This window comes from Mastigoproctus giganteus, chromosome 1, assembly GCF_048544385.1.
Source record: "Mastigoproctus giganteus isolate SK-2022 chromosome 1, ASM4854438v1, whole genome shotgun sequence".
NCBI classification, from domain to species: domain Eukaryota; kingdom Metazoa; phylum Arthropoda; class Arachnida; order Uropygi; family Thelyphonidae; genus Mastigoproctus; species Mastigoproctus giganteus.
The window spans coordinates 157,779,700-157,794,840 of NC_143575.1; the positions used below are offsets into that span (position 1 = coordinate 157,779,700).

At 36.6% G+C, this 15,141-nt stretch overlaps 1 protein-coding gene across 2 annotated transcripts in view; it reads right to left on the minus strand.

Moving 5' to 3' along the window:
- LOC150091211 (hemocytin-like) overlaps positions 1-15,141 on the minus strand; it is a 1,750,539-nt gene that overhangs the window by 201,742 nt on the left and 1,533,656 nt on the right. For both annotated transcript variants that reach the window (XM_090374755.1, XM_090374750.1), the window contains one exon: positions 6,521-6,689. In XM_090374755.1, the coding sequence (XP_090230881.1) occupies positions 6,521-6,689 (169 nt within the window). The remainder of the gene's footprint in view (positions 1-6,520; positions 6,690-15,141) is intronic.

Here is a 15,141-nt window from a genome sequence, read left to right on the forward strand (position 1 = left end):
TTCCTTTGTGACCACGTCATAGTATACAATCGAATTGGTCAGACAAGACTTCCCCTTAACAAAACCATGCTGTGTTCGAGCTATAACCGAAGTCTAGATGATCCTGCAGTGCTTCTTTAACGAGTGCTTCCATTAATTTCTCTGGAACAGAAGTTAAACTAACAGGTCTGAAATTACTTGTGTCGTCCTTTGATCCTTGTTTGTGAACTGGGGTCACATTTGCACAACTACAGTCCATGGGTACCTCCCCTGAGTCCAAGGAAGCTCTCATAATTATGGATAAGGGTTTGCTTACTTCCTTTGCTGTGTCCTTTAATATAACTGGATAGATACCATCCATCCCAGGTGCCTTTCTTATGTTTATCTTCAACAATTTCTCCTCCACTTTGCTCTCAGCTATTACTAAATCATCTAGCTCACTGCCAGAGTTTAATTCACCTCTGGCAATCCCCTCCCTGAATAACTCCTCATGTGTGAATGTAGATGCAAAATGCTCATTTAGTTAGTTAGCTACCTGGGCAGGATCATTAACAGTTGAAACATCGATATTCAGTGGACCAATCTGATTCATCCTCTTCCTTCTAGAGTTTACATAAGTAAAGAACTTTTTGCTGTTTTTCTTTGCATTCTTTGCCAAAGACTTCTCATAATCTGCCTTTGCCTGCCTAATCTCATTTGTGACTTGGTTACAGACCAGCTTATATCTATCATAAGCTTCTGCGTCACCTAATAATTTATATGTATCCCATGCATTTTTCTTCTCTGCTACATGTCTCATTATTTCATCTGACATCCATTTAGGCCTAAACCTTGTACAATATTTTCTTAGTTGGTATGAAAAACCTAGCAGCTTCCAAGATTAATTCTTCGAATGCTTCCCATTTTGAATTTGCTATTAGTAATATCATCAGTTGGTCCCACTGTATAGAATTTAAATACTGTCTCAGACTTCCATAGTCACCCTTATGGAAGCAAAAATCCTTCCCTTTACCCCTGAGGTTAGTTATCTCTTTGAGTAAATCCCACATAGCACACTGTGATCACTGCTACCTAGATTAATGCAAGAAGAATCACTACTGATAATCAGATCAAGTGTATTACTCCCTCTAGTTGCCTCCCAAACATGCTGCTGTATAAAACAATCATCGAATAAATCCACAAAAGCCTTGCTAGTGTGCGAGTGACCAACCTAAAATTGCAGTCAATATCTGGGAAATTAAAATCCTCCATTATAAGACTCTCTGAATTACTGGCCCACTCTATTTCCCTGTACAGTTGTTTATTATACTCATCAGAGTTATTAGGCCTATAACACACTCCTACTCTCAATTTTGATTTCCCAGTGCTTATGTCACACCAAACTGACTAGACACTGCACTGTCCAGCCATGTCGACTGTCTGTACTTCCTTGGATTTTATGTTTCTTAACTAATAGCATAACCCCTTCCCCCTTCCTATCCTGTCTATCCTTTCTGTAGACGTTGTACTCCCCAAATTCCAGTTCTGCATTCCTTATATCTGTGTGACACCAGGTCTCTGATATCCCAACAATATCCGTCTTTGTTGCTTTGAGAAATACCTCAAATTCATCAAATTTATTTACCCAACTCCTAGCATTGGTGTACATGCACTTGTTCCTATTCTTAGCTACCCTAACACAGCCCGTGTGTTTATTTGTACCACAATGACTCCCAATTTATGTGAATCTTGTTTTCCAGCTGCTCATTCCAATAGAAGCAGTGCAAAAATCACTTTCACCTCTGCCAGTGGCTACTATTATTTCATGTATCCCTCCAAGCTAGCAGTTTTCCGATCCACCTAACACTGCCTCGATAGCATCAGCAAATATTCTTGCACTCTTTCTATTTAAGTGTATCCCATCCCTGTAGAAGCAGTCTCTCCTGTTAACAAGCACAGACCAGGCTGTGAAAAATTCTACCCCTTGAGCCTTACACAATCTCTCCAGGGCTGAATTTATTGACAAGGCTCTCATCGATATACTCCTCCTTTCATGTCTGGGCAGAATTGTAGACACTTTCAAATTCAACCCTTATTCACGCCTTTTTTTCAGTGCCCTTATAAGATGATATCTGTTCTACAATGTCATCAAGCTTTGCCTGTGGAAGACATACCCTGGTCCTGTTCCATGAATCCTTTTTGCATAATATATTTCCCGTCTCCCTGACAATAACTAGCCCTTTTTCCCAAAGCTTTACATCCTTCCTAAAATGAAGCCTTGAGACCTGTATGCAGTACTCGAGATGTAGCCTGGCCATTGACTTATTCAATGGAATAATCGCTGTCTTATCCCTGCTAGCAAAATTCCTGTAAATATATGATTGACAAAATTCCATGAGTTGTCTTGGCAGCCTGTCTACTGTTCAGAGAACTTCATATCTGACAGGACAATTACCATCAGGTCTTTTTCATTTTTCATTATCCTGTGTACAGTTGTTATGTTACTTTGGGGTTACTGCTACTGATATGCAGCAGTTTGCAGTTGTCAATGTTAAACTTCAAATGCTATCTTTCAACCCAGCTAACTTTTCTAGATCTTGCTGGAGTAGTATACTGTCATTAACCATCCTGCCAACCCTTGTATCATCTGCAAACTTGGACTGCAAATTTAAGTCTGATACGGCTTCATCAATATCATTGTTAAATATAGAAAACAGCAATGGGTCCAATGCTGAATTCTGGTGGATTACACTAATAACACCTCTGTCTCTAATCACTCTCTGTCTTCTTCCCCCACTCATCCATCCCTTTATCCATTGCAGTGACTTTCCCTTAATGCCAATTTGTACAGCAATCTTTTATGTGCAACATAAAAGAGTGCTGCATCAAAAGCTATCCTAAAATCCAAGTATATGATATCAAAATTATGTTTTGCATCCAGTTCCTTTGTGACAACATCGTAGTATCCAAACAAATTGGTCAGGCAAGATTTCCCCCTTAATAAATCAATGCTGTGCTGCAATATAATTGCAGCATGTCTAGATGACCCTGCATTACTTCTTTTATGAGTGACTCCATTATTTTCCTTGGAACAGAAGTTAAACTCATGTCACTGTAATTACTTGTGTCATCCGTTGATCCCACTTTGTGAATTAGAGATGCATTTGCACATCTACAGTCTGCGTGGACCTCCCCTGAATCTAAGATTGCTCTCATAATTATGGTAAGGGTTTCCTTACTTCCCTCACTGCCCCTTCAATATAACTGGATAATTTCCAGCTGCCCCAGGTGCCTTTTTTATGTTTAACTTCAACAATTTCTCCTTCACTTTTCTCTCCGTTATTATAAAATCATTTAGCTCCCTGTTAGAGTTTAGCAAACTTCTGTCCTCCTCTTCCTTACAGAATTCCTTATGTGAATGTAGATGCAAAATACTCATTCAGTTTGTCAGCATCCCGAGCAAGATCATCAACAACAGTGGGCCCATCAATATCAAGTGAACCGATTTGATTCATTCCCTTCTTTCTACTGTTTACAAAAGTAAAAGCTTTTCTGTTTTTCTTTGCATCTTTTCCATAAATTTCTCACATACTGCCTCTGATTACTTATGTGACAAGATTATAGACTAGTTTATATCTACCATAGGCTTAAGTATTGCCTAAAATTTAAATGCATTCCATGCATTTTTCTTCTCTGCCACAAGTCTGATCAGTTCATCTGAAATTAATTTAGGCCTATACATTGAAGAGAAAAATTAAAATTATGCCTTTTACTGTTCTTATGGTGAGGCAAGAACTGTACGGTCTCACAGACAATTGCTTTTCTGCACAGTGCATAGCACACGCTTCTTGATTAGACCGGGGTTCGAGCCCACAACCGCCAAATACGGAGGATGTGGAAAGGTCAGGGAATGACCACCGCATATCCCCGGAGCAATATGGCATTAGTTGCTGATGCTCCTAAAAACCAAATAACAAACAAACAAACAACAAGCTTTTCTGCATAAAAAAAAAAAAAAAAAACCCAGGATGGGCAGGATATTATAATATCTTAATATATTACTTGCAATAAGGCCTGTTCCCTATAATGAAGATCTTCTCACAACAGATCCCTCAAAATCATGGGAGAAATGAAGCAGTGATGAATAGCAAGGATTCCTGTGTTGCAGCCTTTGCTGGACCTTCCATTTCAAGAGATTTGAACTACCAACCAGAAAATTATAATGCATCACTTAATTAAGAAAGAACAGTTAAATGATGTACTTGGTTGCTTTTAAACTGGCAACAATGGAAATTACTTGAAACAGAAATTAAATCACAATTTATCAAATACATCACAAAGTTTTACAAAATATTTCATTATGGACTGCTCTACATGTTTCTGTGAAGATATTAGTGGTCTTCTGAATGAACTGGAACTGAACACAATTCAAATGAATGGAATATGTTATTACATTAATTAATCTCAAAATGAAGTTTAAAAGCAGTTTTGCCAAATAATGAAATGCATTCCCATCAGTTCCTATAATTCATGCTATTGGTGCAGAAGAAATGCCTGAAAGTATACCCAAAATCCTGATTGCAAGTACCATGACTTTGCTTGGAATGTGAGTATGGTGATTTTAATTGGATTACTCACTGGTCTACAATGAGGTTTCAAAAATGCTGTTGTTTTTTTGTTTGTAAGACAGTCACACAATAGAAAAACATACTGGCAGAAGTGGGAAGAATTTTGTTAAGACCTCTGGATAAAGAAGGATGTGGATTCTGCTACCTAAGGGAAGTATTTTCCAAATTAACAGATGGAAAATTGAAAGATGGAATTTTCAGTGGGCCCCAAATAAAGTAACTCCTCATAGATCACGTATTAGAAACAAAGCTAGTTGATACTGGACTAGCAACTTGGGGATCATTTAAAGCAGTTGCAGATGGATTTCTTGGAAGAAGGAAGAAAAAGATAATTATGAATCTGTGTCAATATTATTGCAATGTTATAATGATACTGCCAAACGTCTTTGAAAATTCAATCTCTTCATTCCCATTTCAGTTTTTTTCCCTCAAAATTTGGGAGATATAAGTAATGAGCAAGGGAAACACTGTTCCCCTTGCTCATTACTGATGAATCCATAATGTAAAAAATGGATTACACTAGGGTCTCTGGGGTACTGCTCTGATGAGAGATTACTGCTGGTTTCTTAAGAGGGAAAGAAAAATGGACTGTAAAATATCTCTGAGTAGCTAACATTTCTAATGAAGGAAAATGTATATAGTACATTTATACAGTCTGTCCCCGACATACGTAAGAGATAAGTTCCAGGACTTATTATGTAAGTCGAGTTTTACGTAACTTGAGAATGACTAATAAAATATTGTTACTATATTCCTGATATGCCAAAATTCAGAAAATCATATAATATTCTCAGAAGAATGAAGAAAAATAGTTATATACCATAACAATTAAAAACTTTATCCTGGGACAGCAGTGAAGTAGTACCGCTTTCACTTATTCTCTTAGGTGGCACCATGATAATGGTCAAAATGAAATTTTCTTTAAAGGACTTCACAGGGTAAAGTTACAAGAGATGCTGTCATACCTTAAATCATGCGAATGAAGCACGCACTATACGATGATAGTTTGATGCAAAGTCGTTGAAAATGGTTGGACAACGTGAATTTCAACTTCATCACAATAACCTGATGTGTAACAATTACATACAAAATGCAAACAAAAGCTCCAACTTTGCTCTCAAACAAAACTGAACTGACTCTACAATCGAGAAAGAAAGAAAGGAAAGAAAGGATGGGCTAGAGTGCAATTTCTGAAGAAATAGCTGATGGAATACAGTCCATGTGGCTTGAAAGTTGTGGGGATTTCTCTGAAGTGCTTCGATGTAGTTAACCTGTCTCAAACACGTTGTCGAATTTTCTTCAGAATTTTTAAAGCAGAAAATGAAATGTTAACTCTAGTTATTTACCTAGATTCTAGTTACGTTGCAGGTTATTATGCAACATAGGAAACATAGTATGGGAACAAAAATAAAAACTTATACTTATTGTTCCTTCATTCGACTTCACTCTTAAAAATTATACAGAAAGTATCTTTACAATTTTACCAAAAAAAATTATGTAAGTCCGATGTTATGTAACTCGGGCTTACGTAAGTCGGGGACTAACTGTATTTTTAATAATATCAATATATATTTTGAATAAAGTATTTTAAAATGAATAAGACTCATTTTTAAGATAGCATATTTATCATTGTATGATATTTGAAATTGGTTGTTCATTAAGTTACTAAAATTTCAGTATATCTTACAATGGAGGAGATGAGAGAGGTATAATTTTGACATTTTTAGAAATAATAGCATCATAATAACATAAAATTAAATGTTTAACGTTATGCTATTATGATGGTGATGATGAAAAGGAATTGCATGAATTCAACAAATCAAACAGTTTCTTAACATATTTAAGAAGCAAAACAATATAATCTAGAATAAATTTAAATATGGTATTTGCACTCTTCAAATTTCTATACGAAACATTCAACTGAATTTACTCACCACACAAGTAATTTTCACAGCATGAAGTGGTTAACTGAGGAAGTATTTTAAGTGTTTCATCAATTCGACATATCGGAGGAGGAGGGCAAATGATAGTTTCACATTCTTTATGTAATGATGCTGTGCATCTACATGTTTCACATAGTCCAATGCTCCATTTTTCTCCAACCTGATGAAGAAAATTAAGTATACATAGGCAGAGAAGACAAAAATATTAATATCAGTAATGGCAAAATGATGCAAAAACTTTAAATTTGTTTAAACTGCCCACTTCCATAACACTATATGGAACTTTATTCCAATAATCAATTGCTTACTGGCTGAAGGTAAACTTCCACACATCCATTCTGTAACTATCGTTCTGGCAATTGTCATTTGAGAAAGGGTAAATATGCTTTTGACATTTAGTTTACACTTGTTTAACCCCTTTAAAGGCTTCAATTGTGCTACCATGTAGATACCTAGTTTCCTGACAGTATAATTTACAGAACCATAATCTTTCTTATTAAGAATTATCCACTGTGTCCCTAACTACTTTAATGATTTCTTTAATTCTTTTCAATAGATCTGTGTCATTTGTAGAGCTGTATGTTTTTAGGAAAAAATATTAATCACAAATATGTATATATTACATAGATTTATTTTTCATTAAGTATTATATTATATATAATATATTACAGGGCTTTTTGATGCCAAAATTACCAGAACTATTCAGTAGTTTACATAGAGAATATAAATTTGAACAACTTAAAAAAAATAACAATGTATAAATGTTATTTATAATTTATAAATAATTTTTGAATTAAAATATAAGAATATGATTATACAGCAAAAAAAAAAAAAAAAAAAAAAAAAAAAAAAAAGCCTTTTTTACCCACTCCATTTAACTATTCTTTCCAATAATATAATACATATTTACATAACAAATTATTATCTACATAACATGTTTTATATTATTATCTATAATTTATATTATATATTTAATAATATTCACATATTCAAGCAAATAAATTAATGAGAAGTGCATGTCAATTTTAGATATAGATTTTGTAGGTATTACATCAGTAAGGGTATCAAATCCACGTGTTACAAGTTGCAGCTCCGTTGAACGATAGGTTTTTTTTTTTAACCATATTTAGCCGATTTATTAACCTTTTGTTATATCAAATTATTTTCTGTAAGTAGCTAGTCAGGATCCTTAGTTTATTCTGAATTGAGACGGCGAGAATTGGAAGTTAATTGATACTTAAGTGTCCATAGATTTATCGTTCGAAATTCCCGCCTTTGTTATGCGATACAAAATATCTTGAACTAGATAGCATAAGCTTAGTATAGTATAGTACATAATATAATATTGTCAATTAATCAGTAAATCTATTAATCTTGTTGAACTTCACTGTCAATTAAATTGTACTTTTAACTATATACATATAACGACTTAGATTACATAACATAAATAATTAGGCCGACCGGGCTAGCCGAGTGGGTAAAGTACCTGCCCGGCAACCCAAAGGTCGCGGGTTCGATTCCCGCCTCGGGCTTGGATCAAAGTACTGCAAAAACCTTGGGAGGTGCAATATGGCCACAGAAGCCGATGCGCCAACAACTACCAAATCAAAAAAAAAAAAATAAAAATAAATAAATAATTAGCAAAAATAAATAATTAATACTTAACTTGATACGGAAGTTATATAAAGGGATTTTGTAGATAACACTCGATACTGAAACATAAATATAGCGTTATAACTGTGTTGGGATACAAGTTTAGGGTTTTAATTTTGTACTGAAATTGAAATTTTATTGAAATTAAATCGAAATCATGACTCAGACAAGAGCAGCAAAGCAAAAGGCTCAAGCTAATGGAAGTGTTGTGGCTCAGGGGAGAATTGAGGGGGGGGCAGTTGCCCTCTGAATAACAGCCTTTTAAAATGCACTATTTGTTTGATGTTTCTGGAGCAGTCAGGTACGGGACATGATACTGCCATGGGGAATGTCTTTGTATGTGTGCGATGCAAGGAATGTAAGGAAATCAGGCGACAACTTAGCGTTGTTATGGGCCTATATGAGAGCTTGAAGGACAGGGTGGATGCCCTCGAAGGATTAAAAGTGAGGGCCCATCAAGCTCTCAGCTGCCCACACCAATGCCAGAGCTTGCACTTGGGCATCACACAACACAGTGGCAACTCCCAAGGCAGAATGCGCTGGTCCCAAAGCAACTAGTAGTTGTTGGTGACTCTATTGTCAGGGAAACGGGAAACATGCTTTGTAAAAAGGATAGGTCGAACAGGACCAGGGTATGTCTGCCAGGGGGCAAAGGTTGATGACGTTGTAGAGCGGATATCATCTTTTAAGGGCACAAAAGGTGATATAGTTGTACATGTTGGCATTAATGATATTAAGAGTAGGAGACCGGCGGAATTACTTAACAAGTACAGGTCACTGTTGCAAAAAAGCTGTGAATTACGGTTGAATTTGAAAGTGTCTGCAATTCTGCCCAGCCACGACAGGAGGGAGTATATGATGAGAGCCCTGTCAATCAATTCGGCACTGGAAAGATTGTGCAGGGCTCAAGGGGTAGAATTTTTTTCGGCCTGGTCTGTACTTGTTAACAGGAGAGATTGCTTATACAGGGATGGGATACACTTAAATAGAAAGGGTGCAAGAATGTTTGCTGATGCTATCGAGGCAGTGTTAGGTGGGTCAGAAAACTGCTAGATTGGGGGATACAACGATCAATAGATTAAGAGTAGCCACTGGCAGAGGTGAAAGTGATTCTTGCACTGCTTCTATTGGAATGAGCACCAACCTGGAAAATAAGATGCAGGATATTTCAGAGACTGCTGGGAGTCATTGGGGCACAAGTAAACACATGGGTTGTGTTAGGGTAGCTAAGAAAAAGAACAGGTGCATGTATACTTGCGTGTACACCAATGACAGGAGTTTAGTAAATAAATTTCATGAATTTGAGGTATTGCTCAAAGCATCAAAGGCAGATATTGTTGGGATATCAGAGACATGGTGTCACACAGATATAAGTAATGCAGAACTGGAATTTGGGGAGTACAGTGTCTACAGAAAGGATAGCCAGGATAGGAAGGGAGGAGGGGTTATGCTATTAGTTAAGAAACACATAAAATCCAAGGAAGTGAAGCCAGTCGACATTGCTGGACAGTGAGTGTCGAGTCAATTTGGTGTGACATAAGCATTGGGAGATCAAAATTGAGAGTAGGAGTGTGCTATAGTCCTAATGACTCTGATGAGTATAATAAGAAACTGTACAGGGAAATAGAGTGGGACAGTAAATCAGAGAGTCTTATAATGGAGGATTTTAATTTCCTAGATATTGAATGGAATTTGTGGGTTTATCACTCACACACTAGCAGGGCTTTTGTGGATTTATTGGATGATTGTTTTCTAAATCAGAATGTTCGGGAGGCAACTAGAGGGAGCAATACTCTTGATTTAATTATCAGTAGTGATTCTTCATGCATTAAGAATCTGCAGATACAGGAACCACTAGGTGGCAGCGATCACAGTGTGCTGAAGTGGGATTTACTCAAGGAGGTAACTACCATCAGGGGTAAAGGGAAGGGTTATTGCTTTCGTAAAGGCGACTATGATGGTCTGAGACAGTATTTAAATTCTATACAGTGGGACCAACTGATGATGTTACCAACAGCAAACTCAAAATGGGAAGCATTCAAAGAACTTATCTTGGAAGCTACTAGGCTTTACATACCAACTAAGAAATATTGTTCAAGGTTCAGGCCTAAATGGATGTCATATGAACTAATGAGACATATGGCAGAGAAGAAAAATGCATGGGATACATAAAAATTAATATGTGACACAGAAGCCTATGATAGATATAAGTTGATCTGTAACCGTTACAAAGGAGGTTAGGCAGGCAAAGGCAGATTACAAGAAATCTTTGGCAAGTGATGCAAAGAAAAACAGCAAGGAGTTCTTTACCTATGTATACTCCAGAAGGAAGGGGATGAATCAGATTGGTCCACTTGATATCGATGGTTGAACTGTTCATGATCCTGCTCAGGTAACTAAGAAACTAAATCAATATTTTGCATCTACATTCACACATGGGGAGTTATTCAGGAAGGGGAATGCCACAGAGGAAGTAAACACTGGCAGTGAGCTAGATGATCTTGTAATACTTGAGAGTAAAGTGGAGGAGAAATTGTTGAAGATAAATACAAGAAAGGCACCTGGGGTGGATGGGATCTATCCAATTATATTAAAGGAGGCAGCAAAGGAATTGAGCAAACCCTTAGCCATAATTATGAGAGCTTCTTTGGATTTAGGGGAGGTACCCATAGACTGAAGATGTGCAAATGTGACTCCAAACAGAAAGGAGGATCAAAGGCTGACACATGTAATTATAGACCTGTGAGTTTAACTTCTGTTCCAGGAAAATTAATGGAAGCACTGCAGGATCATCTTGACAAGAATTCAGTTATAGCTCAGACACAGCATGGTTTTGTTAAAGGAAGCTCTTGCCTGACTAATCTCATTGGATACTATGATGTAGTCACAAAAGAATTGGATGCAGGGAATAACTTTGATATCATATATTTGGATCTTAGAAAGGCTTTTGATAGTGTTGCACATGGAAGACTGCTGCACAAATTGGAGCAGTGTGGCATTGGTGGCAAATTGTTGATATGGATAAAGGGATGGTTGAGTGGCAGAAGACAGAGTGGTAATTAATGGACACTGCTCATCGTGGACTAATGTTATTAGTGGAGTCTCTCAGAGTTCAGTGTTGGGTCCATTGTTGTTTTCTGTATTTATAAATAATATTGATGATGGTATATCAAGCTTAATATCCAAGTTTGCAGACGATACAAAGGTTGGCAGGGTTGTTAAGGATGCTACTGACGCTATGCTGCTGCAACAGGATCTGGAAAGGTTGAGCAGATGGGCCGAGAGGTGGCAAATAAAGTTTAACATTGACAAATGTAAAGTACTACATATGGGAAACAGCAACCCTAGAGCAACGTATCAACTCTGTGGTACTACACTGACAGTGGTAGAGAAAGAAAAGGACCTGGGGGTAATTGTGCAGGCAGATATGAAGTTCTCTGAGCAGTGCAGACGGGCTGCAAGAGTAGCTCATGGTGTCTTATCAATGATATACAGGAATTTTTCTTGCAGGGATAGGGAGGTGATTATTCCCTTGTATAAGGCAATGGTCAGGCCGCAACCTGAGTAGTGTATACAGGTCTGGAGGCCTCATTTCAAGAAGGATGTAGAGCTGCTGGAACGAGTACAGAGAAGGGCAACAAGATTAGTGAACGGAACGAAGGGTTGCTCTTACGAAGAAAGGCTTAAATTTTGCAAATTACAGTGTCTGGAGACTAGGCACCGGCGAGGTGATCTGATAGAGGTATTCAAAGCCTTGAATGGTTTGAGCATGCTCAATGCTGATGGGATACTGCCTCTTGCGCAGAATATTCACCTGAGAGGGCATAAATTCAAATTGAGGAAAGACAGATGTAGGATAGATGTGTGGAAATTTGCCTTTAGCCAGCGGGTAGTTGGTTGGTGGAACAGACTTCCATCCCTTGTTGTGGAAGTTGATAGCCTAAATAAATTTAAGGCTCAGCTGGACAGGTATTTTGAATGAATGGACGGGTGAAGTGGAAGGGTTTTTTTTTTTTTTTTTTAGGCTGATGCTGCATAAGCTTGCTTTCTTGCATCATATGCCTCTACTAATGCTAATGCTAATTTGCTGCCAACCTATATAGATGAAAGAACAACTATGAAATGAAAGCCCAGAAACCAAAGATAACAATATATATTACTAGACTAATGTGCATTACTTCTCTAAAAGCTTCCAATTTAGAATTTGCTGTTGGGTGCCATCATCAGATGGTTCCACTATATAGAATTTCAAAACTGTCTGAGATCACTGTAGTCACTCTTACGAAAGCAAAAGCCCTTCCCTTTCTTCTTGAGAGTAGTTATGGTTTTAAGTAGATCCCAGATCAGCATATCATGATCATTGCCACCCAAAGGTTCTTTTACCTGTATATTCTTAATGCATGATGAATTCCTGATATTAATCATATCAAGAATATTGCTGCCTATTATTGTTTCTTTAACCCGCTGTTGTAAAAAACAGCCATCTAAATTTTATTTTATTATATTATTTTATTATATTATATTTTATTTTATTATATTTTATGTGCTTCTTAACTAAGAGCATACCCCCTCCTGTCCTATCTGTCCTTTTCGCATACATCACAGTTCCTTATATTCGTATTCAAATGCAGACCCAGTGGTGACTCCATCACCACTGGGTCTGCATTTGATGACTTAATCAGTACTTTATAAATTCATCAAATTTATTTACTATGCTCCTAGAATTAGTGTACATGCAAGTATAGGCAACTGTCCCTAGTCTTAGTTACCCTAACACAGCCTATATATCTATTTTTCCATGATAACCCAGAGCAGGGTTTGAAATCTCTGCCACCTTGCTTTCCAGACTGCTGCATGTTCCAATTTTGCACCAGAAATAGTGCAAGAATCACTTTCACCTCTGCCCGTGGATCTAGTTACTGTATTAGCCATCAGTTTTTTGATCCACCTAATCCTGCCTTAATAGCATCAGTGAATATCCTTGCAATTCTACTATTTAAGTGTACTCTATCCCTGTATAAACAGCCTTTCCTGTTAACAAGCACAGACCATGCCGAGTTGTTTTCAAAACAGTTAAAAAGCAAAAAATTAATGTTAAAACTGAAGGAAAAGAAAAAGAAATGAATTACAGGCATTAATGAAATTTCGGAAATGGCATTTTGCCCATCAAAACTGCAAAGTAATAGAAGTAAAGTTTGCCAATATATGTGTTTATGCACCTGATCTCATGACTTCCTCAGTGCTACCTGAACACAGGTCAGCAGTTGTATTAGATTCAGATGATGACCTTTCATTGCCAGGTCCTTGAAATTACCTTTTAGACATTTTATAATTAAAGTGCAAAATTTTACATGTAAATGTTTGCCTGGTTTTATGATTTGGTTGGCTCATAAAATTCTAATAATTCTAGGACCCAGTTCATTCAATTGTATAAATGTTTACAAAATTTGTATTTTGTTTTGTAATTTACATATTTAATTTTATTAAGAGAATAAACATTACACTTTAAACTATATTTATATAAAATAACATCCAGTTTTTCAACAGCAATTGACTATGCATTCTGGAATTCTTATAATAAAGCTTATAATAATAATAATAATAATAATAATAATAATAATAATAATACAATACAATACAAATTTATTTATCATTTGAATTTGTTTACAATACAAGAACTCGTTAACAAAAGTAAATTTCTTGACAACAAGTTGCAATTCATCAGTTAAATCAGTTTTTGCATACAAAACTGTTAGCTAACAGAAAAGACAATGAAGTCATTACATGTAGTACATTCCACTCTGTAAACAGAGGTAGTGATTGATCTGCATTGAGAATCTATTCTACTGTATCATTGAGTATCGAGAATTTTCTTACTAGGAATTTTAATTTGGAGATTGAATAACCTCTCCTGAGACTGAAATCAATGCTTGCCAACAAGTTATTTAATATGTTCATTGTATGCCTATCTCCAAATCTATTTAGTAACCTAGGGTGAGGCAAAACAACTGCTTTTGGATTCCTTAAGTTGTGTGAAACATTCCTTTGAAGATTCAACTCTTCATAAATAGTGTTAAGATTTTTCAAGAATAAACTTAACTTCAGTTTTTGAATTTGATATAGTATTTTGTATTTTAACAAAAATTGCCTTCTCTTATTCAGATCATTCCAAGAGTTTTTCCCCATTAACAGTTTCAGAATCCTTTTTAGTAAATTGTGTAAAACCCTTATTTCAGTTATATTTGCTCTTGCCCATACATTTACTAAATAATTGAGTTGGGAGTCCACTAATGCATAATATAAGGTGACTTTTGTTCTTTGATTTAATTTATTTTTAATATAATAAAAGAAGTGGACATAGAAAGCCAAGCATGGGGGCTACGAATCAACAAAAAGAAAACAAAGGTGATGAAGGTCAGCAGGACTGCAAGCAAAATCACGATCAAACTAAACAACGAAAAATTAGAGCAAATACACCGCTTCAAGTATCTCGGAGTACTCATTGATGACCAGCTGAACCATGAGGCCGAAATCAAAAGCAGAATTGAACAAGCCAGGCAGGCATTCACCAAATGGAGAACCCTCCTCACCGACAGAAGCTTGAACATCATGCTCAAATTACGCACATTGAAATGCTACATCTGGCCAATACTGCTCTACGGTGTAGAAACCTGGACTCTAACATCAGCCACTACAAAAAAGCTCCAGGCCTTCGAAATGTGGCTCTACCGAAGAATGCTGAAAATTCCGTGGACAGCCAAGATAACCAACGCACAGGTCCTGCAGGACATGCACACGGAACGGGACCTGCTCAAAACCATCATCAGCAGGAAATGCAAATACCTAGGTCACATCGCTAGGAACCAACAAAAATATCACCTACTACCACTCATCCTGGAGGGAAAGATCGAAGGCAAGAAACGCCCAGGCAGACCGAAAATGGCATGGCTAGATAACAT